General features: G+C 33.1%; 7 protein-coding genes across 9 annotated transcripts; 3 read left to right on the top strand and 4 right to left on the bottom strand.

The window, feature by feature from the left end:
- The first annotated feature begins 77 nt into the window (after positions 1-77).
- Positions 78-1,656, top strand: LOC107992855 (uncharacterized). The gene is made up of 3 exons (XM_017048970.2): positions 78-228; positions 356-630; positions 757-1,656. Exons 1-3 carry the CDS (start codon positions 78-80, stop codon positions 898-900), a joined length of 570 nt encoding a protein of 189 aa, XP_016904459.1. The 3' UTR covers positions 901-1,656.
- A 673-nt stretch (positions 1,657-2,329) lies between these two features.
- LOC107992837 (H2.0-like homeobox protein) lies at positions 2,330-4,346 on the top strand. Its single transcript, XM_017048932.3, has 4 exons — positions 2,330-2,465; positions 2,627-2,833; positions 3,798-3,991; positions 4,068-4,346. Exons 1-4 carry the CDS (start codon positions 2,360-2,362, stop codon positions 4,248-4,250), a joined length of 690 nt encoding a protein of 229 aa, XP_016904421.1. The 5' UTR covers positions 2,330-2,359; the 3' UTR covers positions 4,251-4,346.
- On the bottom strand, positions 2,351-9,279 carry LOC107996799 (uncharacterized). Of its 2 annotated transcripts, XM_017055074.3 has the most exons (6): positions 8,986-9,279; positions 8,518-8,924; positions 8,150-8,249; positions 7,976-8,077; positions 7,757-7,912; positions 2,351-7,700 (listed from the first exon to the last, which is right to left on the bottom strand). In XM_017055074.3, the coding sequence occupies exons 1-6, from the start codon at positions 9,277-9,279 to the stop codon at positions 7,635-7,637; spliced, it is 1,125 nt and encodes a 374-aa protein (XP_016910563.1). In that variant the 3' UTR covers positions 2,351-7,634. The 2 variants fall into 2 exon arrangements, with proteins under 2 accessions (XP_016910563.1, XP_028525724.1); XM_028669923.2 differs by having other exon boundaries at positions 7,757-8,077.
- On the top strand, positions 4,501-7,515 carry LOC107992849 (probable cytochrome P450 12a5, mitochondrial). Of its 2 annotated transcripts, none has more exons than XM_028667366.2 (11): positions 4,501-4,636; positions 4,711-4,989; positions 5,329-5,440; positions 5,520-5,642; positions 5,729-5,870; positions 5,947-6,197; positions 6,274-6,454; positions 6,528-6,697; positions 6,778-6,856; positions 6,930-7,130; positions 7,193-7,515. In XM_028667366.2, the coding sequence occupies exons 1-11, from the start codon at positions 4,513-4,515 to the stop codon at positions 7,301-7,303; spliced, it is 1,773 nt and encodes a 590-aa protein (XP_028523167.1). In that variant the 5' UTR covers positions 4,501-4,512; the 3' UTR covers positions 7,304-7,515. The 2 variants fall into 2 exon arrangements, with proteins under 2 accessions (XP_028523167.1, XP_028523197.1); XM_028667396.2 differs by having other exon boundaries at positions 4,711-4,944.
- A 623-nt stretch (positions 9,280-9,902) lies between the features above and the next one.
- On the bottom strand, positions 9,903-12,560 carry LOC107997001 (uncharacterized). Its single transcript, XM_017055373.3, has 6 exons — positions 11,710-12,560; positions 11,220-11,626; positions 11,043-11,142; positions 10,643-10,744; positions 10,416-10,571; positions 9,903-10,341 (listed from the first exon to the last, which is right to left on the bottom strand). The coding sequence occupies exons 1-6, from the start codon at positions 12,094-12,096 to the stop codon at positions 10,276-10,278; spliced, it is 1,218 nt and encodes a 405-aa protein (XP_016910862.1). The 5' UTR covers positions 12,097-12,560; the 3' UTR covers positions 9,903-10,275.
- Positions 12,561-12,714: 154 nt separating this feature from the next.
- LOC107993634 (uncharacterized) lies at positions 12,715-16,117 on the bottom strand. Its single transcript, XM_028664433.2, has 6 exons — positions 14,765-16,117; positions 14,259-14,665; positions 13,703-13,802; positions 13,305-13,406; positions 12,984-13,142; positions 12,715-12,884 (listed from the first exon to the last, which is right to left on the bottom strand). The coding sequence occupies exons 1-6, from the start codon at positions 15,059-15,061 to the stop codon at positions 12,828-12,830; spliced, it is 1,122 nt and encodes a 373-aa protein (XP_028520234.1). The 5' UTR covers positions 15,062-16,117; the 3' UTR covers positions 12,715-12,827.
- Positions 16,118-16,262: 145 nt separating this feature from the next.
- Positions 16,263-18,361, bottom strand: LOC114576851 (uncharacterized; the record flags this gene model as incomplete). Its single annotated transcript, XM_028664324.2, has 6 exons — positions 16,263-16,391; positions 16,479-16,637; positions 16,796-16,897; positions 16,994-17,093; positions 17,559-17,965; positions 18,041-18,361. Coding segments are annotated over 6 exons (1,146 nt in total), but the record flags the coding sequence as incomplete, so codon positions are not given.
- Positions 18,362-19,545: the final 1,184 nt, after the last annotated feature.

Below are 19,545 nucleotides of genomic sequence, written 5' to 3' on the forward strand. Positions count from 1 at the left end.
GTATAAATCGGGCTTCGTCGTTGAAAAGTCGAAATTCGTTTGAAACGAGTAACAATTCGGTTAAAATACGATTTAAAATGAATATCGTTACGCTTTTATTCGTGTTTCTTGGCTCGAAAATTACATTGGCAAATCGTACGTCTTTTTACACGCAGGAAGTACTTTGTTTGAGCGAACTGCCGATGAGCGAGTTGATCCAAATAAAATCCACTCTCGGGGACGAAGAAGGTAAACTTTTTAACGCTAGAAAAATATACGATTTAGAGAGAGAGAGAGCGAGAGCGAGAGAGCGAGAGAGAGAGAGAGAGAGAGAGAATTTTTCTTTAAAAAATGAATCGAATCGAATCGCGTACAGATGTCGAGGAAGACGAACAATCGGAAGAAATATCGAGTAGAACATTTTCGTTGTCATTGCCTGTCGCGCAACCCCTGAAAAGAACAAACGGAAAACCGATGAGAAGGTACGAGGATCATTACGAGGAGAAAGGAAAGGATACGAAAATTTCCAAGATATTTCAATTATCGGTGACGGCGCTTTCGTTCCTTGCTTTCGGTGGCTATCTTCTCTGTCTCATAATAACAGGAATTCGTCAAGGAAATACGGGCAATGGAAATGTCATAGTGCTCTCGGTGAGTGAATATTTTCATTTTCATTACTGGACATTACTAACAACAATTGGTAACAACAAAATTGAAATCGATGAATCGAAACGTTCGTTTGTGATAATCCTGGAATTTTTTCCTGGAATTTTTCAGAACTTGCAGGGTTTGCAAGCGTATAATCGTCCTAAAAGAGACGTGCCTGCCTTCGAATCATTAGAGAACAATATAGAAATTGAAAAGTTATATCGAGGGATGATTCTGCTGTCGAAATATTATGCAATGTATAAAAATGTATAAAAAATGCTGTCTTAACGGATCCCGAAAATGTGTATTGAAACGGAAGATTTACGTTCCCTCCTTCTCCTCCCCCCTCCCCTCTTATCCTTAAATGTTTAGATCTTTGGCAGAATTTTTTCTTAGAAAATTTTAGATGACGGAAAATGTACGTTTCGCATTTGAAAATCGACGTATCGGAGCATTGATCACGAGAGAATATGAGAGTTCGGCGATAAAAGTCGGTCGTGATCGAACTCAATTAGGGGTTCGCTTATCATGATTCGCTGGACTCTTGAAAATCCTAAAACCTAATAAAATCGAATAGAGGATCACGGTGTGTACATATCCCGAAGAATATTCTTAGCATGTGGGTAGAGGCTGCTTCAAACATGGCTCTTCAAATAAACACCTAAGTGACTGTATACTCCGAAAGTCTGCATGCAAAGATAACCATATGGCTTCCAGAGATATCATCAGCCATACGTCTCTATGCTATTATTCCACAGATACGTATAACCCGAATAGCATCTATTTTTGTTTTTTTCCGACTTTTATTCCTCCTCCCTATTTCTCTAATGTTAACGTATGACTGATTACGTTTTCGTTCCTACGATTCCCTGCGATCGTAAGCGTATTTATTTTAACGATTAGTAGTAAGTTAATTATAGCGATAAATATAGAAAGTATATAATTTCTATGGAAAAAATGATTATGAAAAAGAAAAAATGTAATCTGTATAAAAAAGAAAAAAGAAAAATATATCCAAATAAAATTAAACTAAAACGTCAACTCTGTTCTCAACGTCGTGCAACGTTTTCCCAACGATTTTCTTTTTATTAATTTTCCAGATTATTAACGCGTTTCATCAATTTCATCGCTCGTTACACGCGTCGAACGTTGTTTTGCAAATATTTATTCGGGAAAAACGCACCGGATCGGGAATTCTTCCGACCAATGCTCCATCGAGCCTGACATCAGATTCATCGTCCTTCAAGAACCAATCTTCTTAGAGCCACGCCTACGACTCTCGTGTAGACCAATCCCACGTACGAAATTGCACCGAGCTCCGGTGATTTTTTTTAAACCAAATTCCGTCCTGAACATGGCAGGAACTCTTGCCTCACTCATTCATTCCGATGCACTTCCGTGAAAGTCATTGTTTAACCTTTTAACTATTATCGTCGTAATCGTATCCAACATCGATTCCACCATCGTCTATCCGCGATCCGGAGAAGAATCGAACTATTGTCGAAAAAAGACACTGGTGCGTCTACTTTTAATCATGACACAAACCGCGGTGTTCAGTGAAGTGTGCGCGTTGCGCATAATTTATTTTAGGTACGATTTTTAATAGTGGAGCATTGTTGGAAAATGTTGTAAACGGTTAAATGTGTGCTTCGGAAAATTTTAGGATAATTAAAATATTGCGTTGAGCGATTATTTATTTATTATTTTTTTTTTCTCAACTGAAAGACGAAAAATGAACGAAGTGAAAACTCGTGTTGTGGATGGTACGAATTGTTCGAAACAATTGAAGTTTGGAGTGGAGCGGATATTGTCGGATGAAATTTCCACGAAGAAAACAGGTAAGAATATCGGAAACATCTATTTAATGCGATCTTCAATCATTTTTTCTATTTTCGTCCATCAATTTGATTCCAAAAAAAAAAAAAAGAAAGAAAACAAAGCAAAACAAAAGTAAAAACGAAATCTACAATTCTCTGATCGAATATATGTGTTTCAAAAGACATACTCAGGCCACTTCCGATACAATTTTCGATGGTGAGGTGCCCTTGTCCCGGAAGTTGCGTCAGATGCGAAGCTCTTCGAATTTGTCCCTCGTTTCCTTACGTTCAAACTTCCATTTCCGGAAGTTACGGAAGCACCAACCACGGAAACATCGAAAATTATACAAATATTTATCGGCCGGCTCCGCTTCGACCTGTCCCCAGAGGTGAGAATTAGAAAAAGATAAATAAAAGTATATCAAATTCTGTCCAGTATATATATGTATATATATGTTCGAGCATGATAACGAAACTAATAGAGATTTATAGCGTTGGTTAATCGATAATTAACTCGAGAGTTCCTCGTTTGCGATCGTTTTGACCTTTTTAGCGGAAATCGTCTAAAAACCCCGACTCATGAAGGTTGCGTCATTAACAAATGTGACCATATGGACCACTGTCTTGTCTCCCGAATACTCGGGACGGCAAGTAGGGCAAAATATTTACGCGCCAGTGTATTCTCGTGTTTCCTGTTCGTGTTTAAACGACATCTTAAGTGCCACTATTCGTTTATAGACGATGTAAACAGCGGTTTCGTCGTTACCCCCTTCTTGGTTAGTTAAAAAAAAAGTCTCCTTCGTTCTTTGAGCCGTTTATACCGTAATAAAAATAACGATATGGAAAAAGTCATCCGAGAGAAAATTAAGAGGAAAAAGCCAATTAATTCAAATCAAATATATAATTAACGATTAACGATTAAAGAGTTCGCTGGAATTTATCAATAGATGTTGCAATTTCAAACGGTATTATAAAGTTCCAGAAATAAGTATGACCTTACTGACTGTCCAATTCATGCCGAGGACCGTACCAACCGGAGAGAGAACCGCACTGTTTAAACTCGTACACATGTTGTATACTTCTGTAGGGTTGTAAATCAGCCAGAAGTACCCAATCTTGGAGGCCTCTTGTTCGGGATAGGATCTGTTGAAACAGACACCCATCCAGCTAAGAACTACCGTTTACATCGTGTCACGTCTCCCTCTAATTTGTAATCTTCCACTTGCGTCCAAATTCTCTAACTTGTGTTTCACCGAATCAAATCTATCTTACGCTGTTTACTTACGAATTTCTACACAGTGTTTTCGTTCTTTTACTTTTTTTTTTTTTTTTTTAATTGTTAAACATTTACAGTTCCGATATCGTCCACCACCTCGACACCCACCAATCAATCAGAATCCAATACCAGAAGGAAGAGATCGTGGTCGAGGGCTGTGTTCAGTTCCTTGCAACGAAAAGGATTGGAGAGGAGATTTTCCTTGCAAAAGTACATCACGAAACCGGATAGAAGGCAACTTGCCGCCACTCTTGGCCTTACGGATGCACAAGTATAATTTTAAATTACAAAATACAAAAGAAAAAGAAATTGGGGGAAAAATTGGAACGATGTTGTGTCGTCTACAGGTAAAAGTATGGTTTCAAAACCGTCGAATGAAATGGCGACACACGAAAGAGAGCGAAAGCGCCGCTTTGTCGAATCTTGATTCTCAGAAGGATTCGTCTAGAAAATTAGGAAAGGATAACGGGAAGAGTGAAAAGACTGCTTCGGAGGACGAGGAGGACATCGAGATCGAGGTTGATGTGTGAACCTTGAAAATGTACATTTTGACCATATTTGACGCGGTCTAGTTTTCTAATTTGTAACGATATATTCGTACGTTAAATAAAATTTATATACGTGAACAACTTCACTCTTCTGTCCCCTCGGAATCGACACGCGTGTCTCGATCGCGCATCCCGTCGCCATTTGCAAACGCGATATTTAATTTTTTTCCACCAGTTACCAGGGCAACTAGACTGTTATTTCTTGTACAAAACGCAACGTTGTGGCTAATAAGCTCCGATTAAAATGCAACGATTGTTGCCAAGTTTAATGTCGATTTCTCGACAATACTCAGTGATGAAGTTGTCCAAGTCTCTAGGCTCGAACGAGGGACAGAAATGCTTGAACCTTCAAAGTTCCGATATTCTTTGTAAGTATGTTTCGGCCCACTGTTATTAGGTTATTCAACTTTCTTTTCCTTCCCCTCCCCCACCCGAATTTTAGCTGCATCGATGACGGAATCTCAAACAGCTTCCGTCGACGAATCATTACGAACGGACACGATTCCTCTGTTGGACCATACAGCGACTACCGAGGTGTCACCGACCACGTTCGAGGTATCCACGATGAAGGTCGATTCGCAGGTCTTTGACAAAGCGCCGTTGCCCTTCGACGAGATCCCTGGACCGGCGATTCTTAAGATCTGGGAGAAATATTGGAAATACGTGCCGCTCCTCGGTACGCAACTGCTTTCCAGTCTGCTAATCAACAGATTCACCCAGGGTACGATCTGTTGAAGTATCGATAGGTAGAAATGCGAAGAGCCCGATCTTTTTTCTAATAAAAAAAAAGTATGGATGAAAAAGTTTGAAAAAAGAAAGAAAGAAAGGAAAAAGAAATCACGTAAAGAACGATCGATAAAGAAAAGTTAAGAAGAAAATTTCATTTGCTCTTCGGATTTCGAATTACGCGATTTTTCATACGTTTTTGATTTGAAACAATCGGAAAAGAAAAAGAAAAAGAAAAAAAAAGAATCACGTGAAACTCGTTTGTTTAGTTTGAGATAGTTTTGTTTTTTGTTTGTGAAGATAAATTATTAAATTTCAATTGAGCCATTTTCAGGACGATTAACGTGGAATCGCAATATCACACCTTTAAAATACTTGTTCAACGAATATGGTTGCATCGTGAGGATTAACGGACCTCTTTCAGGAGATATTGTCATGATTCACAGGTAACCTTTTCCCAGGTAATAATTTTCGATAATCTCGCCTAATTACATCTTTGCCTATTACCCTTGTTCCTTGCTGTAGACCCGAGCACATAGCTGAAGTCTTTAAACAGGAAGGTGATACACCTGTACGAAGTGGGATCGATATTTTGCAACATTATCGGTTGAATTATCGTAAATATCGTCTTGCAGGGCCGTTCTCCATGTTAGTAAATATCTGGAAAATTATATAAATATGATACGCGAAATCGAAACTTAAATCCATTATCTAATTTATTGAATTATATTCAGGCAGGGTACAGAATGGTTGGAAATCAGAGACAAAGTGGAAGACACGTTCAATCAAATTTCCTCGACGTTTTTTACTAAAATCGACACGTGCTGCAACGAGCTTATCACTAGGATATGCAAAATACGCAATAGACAAAATGAGGTTCGTTTATTAAACGTTGTTTAATTTGAAGCGACATCGATTACCTGTCATTTCAATGAGTTAATTATGCGAACAGGTGCCCGTTAGCTTTTACGAGGATTTGATTCGTTGGGCCATGGAGTGTTTCTGCGATCTAACGTTCAACAAACGTCTAGGCTTTCTGGAGCCGATAGGTTACAATTCATCGTCCGAAGCATCGAAACTTATAAACGCGTTGACGACGGCCCACAAGTATATGAGCCGCTGTGAAACTGGATTTCAAGTTTGGCGATTCTTCTTGACACCGTTCGCCAGAAAGCTTTTCGAGGCTTGTGACGTGCTCGATAAGTAAGTAAGATCCATCTTCTTTCCGAAGATTTAGATTTTCACGAACAACTTCTTCTGATTCTGTCTTCTCCTTCAGTGTCATAGGAAAATATGTTCGTCAAGCCCAGTGTAAACTTCGAATTCGAAAATCTCACAGCGAAGAAAGTTCGATGACCGAACGTTCGCCCGTTTTGGAAAAGTTACTCTTGAACGAGGGTATTCATCCGGATGATATCTGTACGATGCTGATGGATATGATCATTTTGGGTATACAAGCGGTGAGAGATCGTTAATGTTGAACGCATGAATATTTCGATCAAATTTTACGCTGCACGTTTGTGTGATTTTCAGACGGTGAATTCAGAGGCATTTTTGTTATATCACTTGGCAAAGAATCCTCGGACTCAAAGGAAAGTTTACGATGAAATCATATCCGTTCTGTCAAACGATAACTCTTCTTTCACAGAGAAGTCATTGAAAAATATGCCGTATTTGAAAGCTTGCATTCAGGAAACTTTAAGGTATTGTAGTTTTGCTAACGATGAATTCAAATATTATACGTGAGAATTATATCATTAATATAAAATCGTTTGATTCGAAGATTGCATCCCGCGATTCCGTACATCACAAGACTCTTACCAAAAACTATATCCCTTCATGGATACACAATACCTAAAGGGGTAAGTGTGATAAAATAGATAAAATAGAATTAAAAATTATTACCATTTTATTGAAAAAATAAAATTTCCGCAGACGTTTGTCATAATGGCGAATCAAATCACCTCGCAACGCGAGGAGAACTTTGAAGATCCATTCAAGTTCTGGCCGGAAAGATGGTTGTCCAATTCTTCCAAGGAGGACGTACACTTTAGCTACTTACCTTTTGGCCACGGCATAAGGTCGTGCTTAGGGAAAAATATGGCTGAAGCAAAAATGATGCTGCTGACCGCGAAGGTATATAAATATAATCAATCATTATCATTCGATCGTGATATAATTCTAATCTCGTTTTGCAGCTTGTACGACAATTCAGAATTGAATACGATTACGCTGATATCAAAAGCAGATTTATGATGGTGAATGTACCCAATAAACCTCTTCGTTTCCGTTTCGTGAATAGGAATTAGATCACATGCGATAGTTAGTTATAAGCACCGATTATTGTAACGAGCGGTGTAGGTAGAAATATATTTCATTTCTTGTTGATTAAGTTAAGTACCTCAGATACAGCGATACATAATTTAGAGTAAGTAACAATAGTTGTAATTTGTCACTCACTTTTATTCAATATTGATTACATGGAGAAAAAATAATAAAATATCGTTATCTGTCCATTAAATTATTTCTTCTCTCCTCGAATTATTTTTAATTTATTCAATCGAATGTATTTTATCAACAAATGTATTATTATATTACTATAGAGTTAATATAATTATAAAGAATCGTCAATTTAAATACTTAATTTTCATCTTTATACATCAGGACTCGTAGCGCGGTAAACATAGAAAACACGTTCGTGATGAACTGAAATATTAATCAAATGAAATATATTACAACTTTGCACGATTATCCGTACGTACCGAGCAATAGTAATTGAGCGAGAAAGCTGGAATGATGAACCTGATTCTTAAGATCACTGGAGTTTGTGGAACCGTCGTAAGCAATACGAATTTTTGTATTTTCAAAGATCGTTTATACCATTTCGATTCGTAAACCGTCCGCATCGTATTTTCACTCTGGGGGATAGAGATATGTTTAATTTCTTTTTTTTTTTGCAACAACAGTCGATTAAAACTTACTACATCCATTAAATAATCGGCTGGCCACGCGCACATAAATACTGCAAATAGAGTAGTTGCAGACACGGTAAGAAATTGAAATTTCACGGTAAACGGTTGCCGCTATAACAATATTTATCCCAACTTCTTAATTTATTCTGTGTAAAAGTAGATAAGGTGTTGTAAAATACTCACCCCAATAATAATGATACCACCAAAAACACTTTCGACGCCACAGATGCTTAACGTAATTAGAGTTGTGTATCGAGCCGAGCTTACCACTTCTTCTGCGTATCTAACACGGAATAAATAATATAATTTCAGACACATATATAAAATAATAATAATAATAATATAATTTCGAAAAAGATGGAACGCTTTTTTTTAGAAAAAATATCGATAGCACTCGTAAATTTTCACGAATAATGTTATTTAAGCGAAAGTGAAACTGGTTCGATATTCGGTATCGAAACTTCGCGACAATTCAAATTTCATGTTCCATCTTCTTCAGATTTACCTCGATTTGATTCCCTTTTTTTCTCACAATCAACACAAAATCATACCTTCTGATGGCGTAATATTTTTCTATGCATTTTATCAGCGATTCGATATTTTCAACAGCGCGGAGTTCGTTCATCAAAATTTCAAAGCGGGCAGCGGCGAACAGTAACAGCAACGCGCAAAATATATTGATGCACAAATGCGCGGAGCATTGAAAACCAACGAGCGCTTGTTGCACAAAAACTATGCTTCTCACGGGCTCGAAGTGAACGGAAAATGGATATTCCGCGTTAGTTGGGAACGGATCGGATATGAAGAGTGTCCCCACAACAACGATAAGAGCGCACCAATAAAACCAAATTGCGGAAACACCATAGAAAATGGCATAGGTCTTCGCGTATCCTTGAAAAACTTGCCTCTCGTACGAGTTTGCATTCTCGCAGCAAAACTTCATCTCTTCGATCAATCGCTGCAACACGTTACTACAATCACTGAGATTTGTGGTGGTGCTAACGAGGATAAGGTCTTACCTGAAATCGATCATACTGAGTGATACAAAAAGACGAATGTAAGGGCACTTGTATAACGGCGAGTAACAAAGACATTGCTTTACAGAATATCACATTGTCGTTTCGATTCACGTACACGGAATACAACAAAGGAAAGAAAAGTAGAAGTGAATTGAGAAATAACAATGATCTTAAGATTTTGAAACAACGCGTTTGGAGTTTGGTGGCTGTCGATGGAAGTGGCCAACAGCAGGATAGACTCACGATAAATTGGGTAAACGCGATCGCTTTTTCTGGCGTTGCATTTCCAAACATGGTAACGTAAAGTCAGAATCGATGATCTTCTTCTTCACAACTGTTTGCTTCGATTCGATTGATGAAAATTTGTAAGGGAAATAATTTGTGCAAATATCTCTTCGACGATCGTCTCGACGCCAAAGAAATAAAATATTGCGTTTGTTGTAGCGCTAATAACAGACTTCGAGTTTCTCTTTCCGTTTATGCGCGCAATTATTTTCTTACGTGCCGTTTCTTACTGCTGTGGGAAGGGTTGCATGTGGAACGTGAATTAGTGTATCCTTTGCTTGGAATCTATTTCTTAATGTTTAATGCAATAGCATTGAATATTACAAGTGATTCTTATGATCAAATCTGTTAAACTTTAGATAGTACAGATAGTGCTTACATTGTAAGCAAGTAATAAAGATAGTGCTAAAAAGTTTCCACAAGGGTTCATATGTTAATATCTATAGGATGGAATGTGAGAGTAAATCAAAAGGAAAGTTGGTTACTAGTTGTAATAATATGAATAATTACAAATAATATTACAATATACAAAGTAACATTATATTGTACATTTACATATCTGTATATTATTGAACTTTTTTAATCTTGATATATATGTATATATATTTTTTAAAAAAAAATATACAATATCGAGTGATAACGATATTTTTAAAAATTTTTAGAATAAGATTTCTTTGTACGATTAAAATTTATTGACTGTTCTTTTATTTTTCATTAAAATCATTCATAAAAAAAATTTTTTATATATAAATAGAAGAATTATCTTTTAAAAATCAAAGAAAAATATTATACTTTCTATATTTTAAATTATTACAAGTATTTTTAACGCGATATTATAATTTTGAAAAATTTACTTATATTTTTTTTATAAGAAATCTTAAAAATTGTTTAAAAAGAGATTTTTAAAAATATGAAAAAAATCAAATAATTATTTTAATATGATTTCAGTAATGCAATTCAAAAGCACAAATATACAGAAAAATAAAATGATATTTAATATTCATTTTATGATAAATTCTTATTTATGAGGATACGCAAAGTGGTAAAAATGGAGAAAGTATTAGACAAGTACTGAAATGGTATAAATTTGTTGATTATACATTTTCGATTAATTCATTTCAATTGATATTCGAGAATTTACTTACCGAGCAATAATAACGCAAAGAAAGTTCTGATAATACACATTTGAAGGAAAGAATTAGTGGTTTTTGATACCTTATCACGCTTAACAGATTTCTTTGAAATTCTATCGTTTGTTCGTACCACATAGAATTATATGCACTTTGTGAAATGTTCATGCTCTAAGAATTACAAAAGATTGAATTTAAAAATGATGCAACTCATTAATCGCATATAATGGAATTTCACTTACCATGTCGTTTATGTAATCAGCTGGCCACGTGTAAAGATAAATTTCCGCAAGCACGGTAAAACATAAGATTATGAACTTCATTTTCACAAGCATCGGTACATTCTATGTATAAATTTTATTATTATCAATTTTAATGCGATTCTTTTGGCAAAAAGTTAGATAAAACCGAGTGTCCACGATAAGAAAATATTTTGAAATAACAATTTTTGAATCACTTTTGAAATATATTTCTGCTAATACCACGATTAAACAACATTTTAAAAGAAAAATGCTCAATTTATAATTGTATGATCCATTTAAAATTTCCAAGGATTTATTTTACAATATTTTATTAGAATAAGAAATGTAACAAAAATTCGGTTTTACCCCACTTTCCACATGATACGAAAAATATACTTACTATAATCAATATAATCCCGCATAGAGTCAGAGCAAACGTACTTACTGCTAAAGCGTAAAGTACAATAAATCGAAAATTATCGATCACTTGTTTCGCGTATCTAAAAGAGAAAATGATAAAAATTTGTTATTAAAATTTGAAAATTTCAGCTTCGATCTAAAAAAAATTTATATTTACCTTCTTAAACGTAGTTGTTTTTTAACGCAAAGGATCAAGGTAGGGATGTTCACGCAATTCTGAAATTCCATGGCCAAACATTCGAATCTCGCGGCTGCGAACCATAGTAAAAGCGCACCCATCATGCTCAAGCATATATGCGCAACGCCTTGAAAATTGAGGAAAGCTTGATGCATATATACGATAATGTTCACGGGTGTGTAATTAACGCGAAATGGATATTCCGTTTCCAATGGAAAGTTAATCGGTAGGAATACCGGTCCTAACGCAAAACACACCGCGGTCATGTACATGCACGCTATAGAAACTCCACAAAATTTACCACATTTCTCGATATACTTGCAAAAAATTTCTCTTTCGTATTGATTCGCTTCCTTGATAAAAATCATCATTTCTTCGATTACACGCTGCAATTTGTATAAAGTTAAAATAAACATATCGTTCTTATTTTTACTTATATCAAACTATATCGAAGAGAATAACGACTTACTTGCAATGAATCGTGATTAACGAAGCATATAAAAGTTTGCATAATAAGTTGAGTCAAAATTATCAACAGACAAATGTCCTGGGAAAAAAGGATCATATCGTCGAAATGCAAATAGCTCGAATATATCATGGGAAGGAGCAGCATGAACATGCTGATAATGCTAAGGATCTGTAAAATTTTAAAGCCAAATATTCGACTCTTGTCGCTACTCGTAGGAAGTGGCCAACAGACTGTTATTACTACGCTGAGCCAAATAATGTGAATCACTTTTTCCGGTGTCATTCGTTTCGACATTATTGCAAGAAATTGTTCGCCTCGTGAATCGAATAAAATGAAATTTAATCGGGGGGGAAAGAACGATAAATAGAGATTGCTAGAAAGTAGCATATAATTACATCGTATTAGAAAACAACTGAATGTTCACATACACTGCTCGTGGTTTTACACGTGCGAGTAACTTAATAAATCAATATTATTCTTAAAAACAATTTTTATAGGATACCGATTTTCTGGAAGAGTTTTTTTGCTTTGTTCTCTTGTTTATAGTTAATTATTGCTTGCATTATAGATCGGCGATGATTATAGGTAAGACGGGTGCAAAGAATGGCTATCACGCAATAGTATTCTTGACAGCGAAAGAACATCGAGTTCGTATATTTAGTACGATATGGATATTATAAATTAAACCATTAGCATATTACATTGAGTGACTTTGTATTTTTTTTCTCTATTATATAAATTATTGTAATAATTTAAAAAATATTTTCTCAAAATATGTAAAATATGTGTATACGCTGAAATATGATAGAATAAAGAGATGAAGATATTTTAAAAATCTTCAGAGTTCAATCTTCCCAGAGATTGTTACTATAAGAAAAATTTTCCAACATGGAATACATAAATATTTTATTTACTATGATATAGTAATGCAGCTTACATAGAGACTGAAAATGTTGCCATAAAAAATTACTATTGAAAAAAATGTATTGCATCCAGAGTAAGACTTTTCATTCATATATTTTATTTTAAAAAAAGCACAACGATTGCATAACTTTCTATTCGAGCAATAAATTTATTACACGTTGCAATAATATTCAAATAATACAACCCAGGATATATTATGATTCTATCATAGTTCTCATTGCCATGAAGTAGGACGATATTGTAGTTACAAACTATAAATCATTGTATATACACAAACACACACATATATATATAAGTCTTTAAAAATTAAAATGTTATCTTACACGAGACAAGTGACTGAAAATGCTTACGTTTGAACAATATTCCAAAGAAAGAGGTGGTAACAAACTATTCATTCGAATGAGAAATGATTTCTGACTTCTTATCATCATGAAAATCACGCAACTTTTCATTTTTCTTGATTGTCCCAACCATTGAATATCATTGATCGATTCTGCGAATTGTATACTCTGGAAATAAAATTTTTTACATACTATCGAATTAAAATCTGCACCATTCGAATATGGAATGAAAATGAACAATGATTTAATTTTTGAAAGAAAAAATATAGAGAAACGGTGCACACCAGATGAGATGACATTCTATCGAATTTTTATTATTGGCTGGCTTACACTTTCTCTTAAATCGTCTGCCGGCCAGGCGATGACGAACAAGTGCAACATGCCTGACATTACCAGAGGAAGGAATTGAGTGACCACGCCCAATGATTGATCCTAAATATTATTACAGAAATGTTTGTTTCATAGAAAATCATCCAATGAACTTTAACCCTCCATGCCACGATTTCCATGAAAATTCCACGAGTTTTATCTAACTTCTAGAATTTAATCTCTAATTTTTAACATAGCAAGTCATCATAAAAGAAAACATTACATTTTTATCGAGTTCCTTGCCATTTTTTAAATATCATTCATTTATAACGAATCAAGTGGCTGAAGGATTAAAGATTCCTTGCTATTACGCTACATTACGTGTGCTGCTAGAGAGGTAAGTTTTCGACCAAACTCACGTTAAGCAGGGGGAAAGCTCCGCATATCACAGTGCTTCCCATCGTGACGTTCGTTTTGAATAATAAAGTCTCAACAGTAGCGTTAGTATCCTCCACAAATCTAACCATGACACAGTCTTAATTTATTCAACTCGGTAAAGAATCAACTCTCTTGAAGTAGCTTAATTCTATATTGAACGATAATGCACTAAAATGCATTGTCTTCATTCAACATACCAAAATAACATTGACCACATAAAGAAAAACTAGAGAAAATAAAAGATAATACATTTGACTTGTGTTCGGTTGTTTTCATAGATGAACTCGGTTGAAATGATATAAAACGATATAAAAATTATACAAAAACAGGACATGACAATCAATTTTCTTAGAGCTAGTTTACTTCATTATCAATAATCTATTTTCATACGTTTTATTTTTCTTATTTTTAATTCACGAATTTTTAAAATTTACAGGAACATACAGATAATATAAATAATGTTTCCACTGTATAAAAATCAAATAAAAAGTACAAGAGATTTCACAAATAATTAAATAGAAAATATATATATCATACCCTAATATTTTTTGATGTTCCTTGATACAGCTCACCAACATGTCGTAATTATTCACATGCCGCAATTTTGACCGTAATACGTCTAATTTGGCAGCGGGAAAACTAAAGAGGATGACAATCGTGAAATCTACAAAAATGCAAAATGACGTTTGTAAAATACAGTAAACATGATTGACATAGACTACGCAGTATATTCCGAGTGGTTCGATGGAGAATGGAAGCCATCCCTCTGCGGGTAATTCTTGGGCAGAGAACAAAGGCATCAGAATGAACGAGCTCGAAGGTAAGATGTATCCCATCGAAACTGTTGAGAAGAACTTTTTGTATCGATTTATATATCCCTGTAATATTTTAATTTCGTATTCGTTGGCTATCTCCAAGAACGACTTGACTTCTTCTATCAAAACCTAGAGATCGATAGAAATTTTAATTATAATTATAATTATAGTTACTATAATTTTAACGTCATCAATTAAATATCTGTTTTGTTTCTAAATTGAATTAACCTGCATTTCGTTGTTGTTCCATTTGCAGAGAGTCAAATCCAAAGCTACTTCGAGCAAAGCAGCCATCTCAGAGGCAGTTTTCATCGATTTAGGTATATCGTTTCGAAAGTGAAAAATAGCAAGCATCAAGGATATTGTTAAAAAAATCACGTTCAATATCGTGAATGTCCACAAGATGTTACGAATAATGATGTATTTTTTACTGTCGTTCGGATTAATTGGCCAAGTGCACGTAAATGTTCCTGTCAGTTCCAGAATATGAAGTACTTGACGAATTTCCATATTGAGCATACCCATTTCATCGAATGTTTCTTCGAAGTTAGAAGATACGATAAGTGAAAATAATAATCTGTCTTACGGAAATGTTTGTGGAATAGGGGCCAGTGAAAATCGATTCCCTCATTAAGCATTTAAGCACAATTCCATTATATGTATATTGCACGCAATGTATTAAGTTTTCTTGGATAAAGGACTCCCCCATTTATACGATTTAATAGAAATTATTGTGTGATTTAATTACCGGATAGTAGTAAAATTATAGAGAAAAGTTACATGAAAGTAGCAAATAGCATCTAATACATTTTATATTTGATATGCCTTCTGTTGTTTTCATGTACAATAATTATTGTAGTCATTCTCATAATGCATCGTGAGATTTAGAGATTGATATAGAAATATTCTTCTATCACTGGATAATATTTTTAATCTTTGAAGTCTAAGACATCTTCCAGATCATCTTTGCTATATTTTGAGCATCAAAATGCAAGGATTTAATCATTTATTGGTACGAGGTAATTTCATTTATTTCATTTATTTGTATTATAAAACGTAATTTTTCTTTATCAATTAATCAAGTTCAATAAATAATAAATTTAATTTTTTAAAAAAATGAAATTTCCAATACAATTTTATTATTTTTGAAATTATTGTTTTATTTTGTAGTTATATTCTTTCTTTGACTATACTTGTGTAACAAATTTGTTTTGTGCTATTTAATCGTATAATTTTTTAACATCTCAAATATAATGTCAAAGAAAAATATTAAAAAATTGATATTTAAGTTTAATATCAATTGATAAATAATCTTTTATAATTTTTAAAATTTTTTTATGATCTTATTTGTTTCAGAAACTATTATAGACTCATTCTAAAACCAATTAATTAATTAAACGGAATACTGGTTTTATATATAGTCTTTTTTTTTATTATTATTAATATATTGATATCCTATATCATATACGAATAATGCGCTAATAAGAATAAAAAATAATAGAAGGATAAAGATAGAATAAGAATTAACCCTCAGTACTGTTTCTCATGTCCTTTTTAGAATGATTTTTTTGGTACTCGAAAGATGGCGAAGATAGTCAATTCTCAATCTATTTCTAATCTATTATTTGCTATCTTGTACCATAATCTCATTTACCATACTTCAGAGATGGCGTTGATATTACAATTTTTATATATTTCATTCTAGAAAAATATAACGCATGCACAATTTTCTATTCAAACGATAAATTTATTACATGTTTCAATAATATACATATTTAAATAACATAGGCCTGGATAATTATGATTCAATCATAGTTCTCATTGCCATGAAGTAGGATGATACTGTAGTTATAAACTATAAATTATTGTACACAATACTTATATAGATCTTCAAAAAATTAAAATTGAATTATTTTATATAAATGATTTTAATGAAGCTTACGTTTGAACAATATTCCAAAGAAAGAGGTGGTAGCAAATTACTCATACGAATGAGAAATGCTTTTTGACTTCTCATCATCATGAAAATTACGCAATTTTTCATTTTATTTGGTTGATCCAACCATTGAATACCGCTAATCGAATTTGTAAATTGTACACTCTGAAAATAAAAATTTTCATATTTTATCGAATTAAAATTTGGAAATAAGATGAAAGTGGAAGATGGAATTTTATTTAATTTGAAAAAAAAAATATAAAGAAGCAGTGCATAAGATGAGATGAACATTCTATCGAATTTTTACTATTCATTTAGCTTACACTTTCTCTTAAATCATCTGCTGGCCAAGCGATGACATACAAATGCAAGATGCCTGATAACACCAGAGGAAGAAACTGACTGATCGCGGCCAACGATTGATTCTGAATATTATTATAGAAACGTATAATAGAAACGATCAATTCTTTTCGAATCTACATTACAAATTGTCTAGAGAGATTTTTTTTTTCTAAACTCACGTTAAGCAATGGGAAAGCTCCGCACATCATAGTGCTTCCCATTGTGACGTTCGTTTTGAATAATAAAGTCTCAACAGTAGCTTTAGTATCCTCCACAAATCTAACCATGACACGGTCTTAATTTATTTAATTCGGTAAAGAATCAACTCTCGATTGAAGTAGCTTATCCTATATCCTTAAATGCAGTAAAATGCACTGTCTTCATTCAACGCGCTAAAATAACATCGACTACATAAAGAGAAAAATAGATATAATTCACTAATGTTTGGTTGCTTCCGTGAGAATACTTGACGATTGAAATGATATAAAATAATATAAAAAATTATGTAAATAAAAGAAGAAGGGATCAAATCAGTTTTCTCGAAGCTAATCTATTTTACTATCAATAATTTACTATTTTTTTTACAATGCATTTTATCTTTTCTTAAATAACTTACGAATTTTAAAAGTTTATAAAAGCACAAAAAATTTGATTAGTATTTTCTACTGTTTCAAAAATCAAATTAAAATTACATAAATTTTCAAAAATATTTAATTAGAAATTTAACAAATACATATATCTTACCCTATTATTTTTTGATGCTCCTTGATACAGCTCACCAACATGTCATAATTATTTACATTTTGTAATTTCGACCTCAATGCATCTAATTTGGCAGCGGGAAAACTAAAGAGCATGACAATCGTGAAATCTACAAAAATGCAAAATGCCGTTTGTAAAATGCAATAAACGTGATTGACATAAACTATGCAGTATATTCCGAATGGTTCGGTGGAGAATGGAAGCCATCCATCTGCGGGCAATTCTTGGGCTGAGAACAAAGGCATCAAACTGAACGAGATCGCAGTTGAGATGTATCCCATCGAAACTGTTGAGAAGAATTTTTTGTAACGATTTATATATCCCTGCAGTATTTTAATTTCGTATTCGTTGGCTATCTCCAAGAACGACTTGATTTCTTCTATCAAAACCTAGAGATCGATTAAAAAGTTATTACAATTTTCACATTTATATTGAATATTTTTTCAGTTTTAAATTCGATCAACCTGCAATTCACTATTGTTCCATTTGCAAAGAATCAAATCCAAAACGACTTCGAGCAAAGCGGCCATTTCGGAAGCAGTTTTCAATGACATAAGTATGTCATTTCGAAAATAAACAACAGCGAGCATCAATGATGTCATTAATAAAATCACGTTCAATATCGAGAATATCCACAAAATGTTACGAAAAATAATTCGCCTTTTACTAATATTCGGATTAATTGGCCAAGTACACGTAAATGTTCCTATCAGTTCTAGAATGTAAAGTACTTGACGAATGTTCATGGTGTTAAAGATACTTATTTCATCGAATGTTCTTCCAAGTTAGAATATAAATGAAAATAGCAATCTGTCTTATGGAAGTTTATGGAATAGATACCAATGAAAGTCGATTCATTAAATATTTACGATAGTTCCATTATATATTGCACGCAATGTATCGTGTGAAACAAGACTATTATTCTTTGGATGAAGGGTTCTTTTACACATTGTAACATTTACATGATTCTAGAATATGATTCCGTGTGATATAATTATCGAATATAAAAATTATAGAGAATAAGTGAAGAAAGCAAATAATAGCATCTAATATATTTTATATTCGATATGCTTTCAGTTCCTTTCACGTAGTAATTGTAACATTGCGTAGTTGTTCTTATAAGTTTGTTAGTATCAAAATATGGTATATTACTATACTGAATTATAATTTTTTTGATTCTAAAGTCTAAGATCTTCCAGGCTATACATTTAAATTTTTGCTGTTTTCTGAGCATCAAAATTTATTGTATGCAAATATTTAATTATCTGCTGATATCAGGTAATCTTGTTTACAATTTAATTATCTATTAACTAAAAATCTATTTCTTTTATTGCAAAATGTAAATTTTGATCACATCCATCATTAATCAAGTGTATATTTTATAAAAAATAATTTTCAATGTGATTTCTTTAGTTTTTGTTTTATTTTCAATTATATTCTTTTCGTTTCAATTTCATTTGTACCATGAATTCGGTCGTTCATATGATATTTATCATAATGTATAATAACCGATTGCGTAAAAGATATATACATATACTCAGCCAATTAGCTCATATTATTTTCTATAAAATATTTAATTATGTCACTGATATTACATATATAATGATATAATTATATATTATATATTAAATAATAATAATTTCCCAGCTCTGATTGCATGGAAGTTGCGAATTGGACACTTTAATCGTGATCCATCCATTGTTTTGAACGAATATTTATTTATTTTCAAATAAATTCTTCTTTTGGTGTATGTTTACAAAACGTTCAAACTTTTGATCGTTGTGCAACGCAAACAATAAAAGAAGTTATAAAAAAAACCGATATGGAAGACTAAACCTAGAAATAAAATCTAAATTATGATATTTTCTATCAATATTTTACATTTCCATTATCATAAAAATGAAAAATAATTGATAGATAAAGAGATAAAAAAAAGCGAAATAAGCATTCTACAAAGCACTAGTTTGCC

This window comes from Apis cerana, linkage group LG9, assembly GCF_029169275.1.
Source record: "Apis cerana isolate GH-2021 linkage group LG9, AcerK_1.0, whole genome shotgun sequence".
Lineage (NCBI taxonomy): Eukaryota > Metazoa > Arthropoda > Insecta > Hymenoptera > Apidae > Apis > Apis cerana.

What these genes read in the sequence shown, in the direction of transcription:
- LOC107997001 (XM_017055373.3), bottom strand. Translation starts at nt 12,096, where the DNA reads ATGCTACTTTCTAGCAATCTCTATTTATCGTTCTTTCCCCCCCGATTA. An exon ending in TTAATCACGATTCATTGCAA is followed by an intron (nt 11,627 to 11,709) that starts GTAAGTCGTTAT and finishes TACAAATTGCAG; the next exon opens with CGTGTAATCGAAGAAATGAT. An exon ending in CTTTGCGTTATTATTGCTCG is followed by an intron (nt 10,342 to 10,415) that starts GTAAGTAAATTC and finishes ATACCATTTCAG; the next exon opens with TACTTGTCTAATACTTTCTC.
- LOC107992837 (XM_017048932.3), top strand. Translation starts at nt 2,360, where the DNA reads ATGAACGAAGTGAAAACTCGTGTTGTGGATGGTACGAATTGTTCGAAA. An exon ending in AATTTCCACGAAGAAAACAG is followed by an intron (nt 2,466 to 2,626) that starts GTAAGAATATCG and finishes GTGTTTCAAAAG; the next exon opens with ACATACTCAGGCCACTTCCG. An exon ending in GCTTCGACCTGTCCCCAGAG is followed by an intron (nt 2,834 to 3,797) that starts GTGAGAATTAGA and finishes AAACATTTACAG; the next exon opens with TTCCGATATCGTCCACCACC.
- LOC107993634 (XM_028664433.2), bottom strand. Translation starts at nt 15,061, where the DNA reads ATGGGTATGCTCAATATGGAAATTCGTCAAGTACTTCATATTCTGGAA. An exon ending in GAGCTTTCCCCCTGCTTAAC is followed by an intron (nt 13,407 to 13,702) that starts GTGAGTTTGGTC and finishes AATAATATTTAG; the next exon opens with GATCAATCATTGGGCGTGGT. An exon ending in CTTTGGAATATTGTTCAAAC is followed by an intron (nt 12,885 to 12,983) that starts GTAAGCATTTTC and finishes AATGATTTATAG; the next exon opens with TTTGTAACTACAATATCGTC.
- LOC107996799 (XM_028669923.2), bottom strand. Translation starts at nt 9,279, where the DNA reads ATGTTTGGAAATGCAACGCCAGAAAAAGCGATCGCGTTTACCCAATTT. An exon ending in AAATATTACGCCATCAGAAG is followed by an intron (nt 8,250 to 8,517) that starts GTATGATTTTGT and finishes ATTCCGTGTTAG; the next exon opens with ATACGCAGAAGAAGTGGTAA. An exon ending in GTGGTATCATTATTATTGGG is followed by an intron (nt 8,078 to 8,149) that starts GTGAGTATTTTA and finishes ATATTGTTATAG; the next exon opens with CGGCAACCGTTTACCGTGAA.
- LOC107992849 (XM_028667366.2), top strand. Translation starts at nt 4,513, where the DNA reads ATGCAACGATTGTTGCCAAGTTTAATGTCGATTTCTCGACAATACTCA. An exon ending in TCAAAGTTCCGATATTCTTT is followed by an intron (nt 4,637 to 4,710) that starts GTAAGTATGTTT and finishes CCCGAATTTTAG; the next exon opens with CTGCATCGATGACGGAATCT. An exon ending in TGCATTCAGGAAACTTTAAG is followed by an intron (nt 6,698 to 6,777) that starts GTATTGTAGTTT and finishes TTTGATTCGAAG; the next exon opens with ATTGCATCCCGCGATTCCGT.
- LOC107992855 (XM_017048970.2), top strand. Translation starts at nt 78, where the DNA reads ATGAATATCGTTACGCTTTTATTCGTGTTTCTTGGCTCGAAAATTACA. An exon ending in CACTCTCGGGGACGAAGAAG is followed by an intron (nt 229 to 355) that starts GTAAACTTTTTA and finishes AATCGCGTACAG; the next exon opens with ATGTCGAGGAAGACGAACAA. An exon ending in GAAATGTCATAGTGCTCTCG is followed by an intron (nt 631 to 756) that starts GTGAGTGAATAT and finishes GGAATTTTTCAG; the next exon opens with AACTTGCAGGGTTTGCAAGC.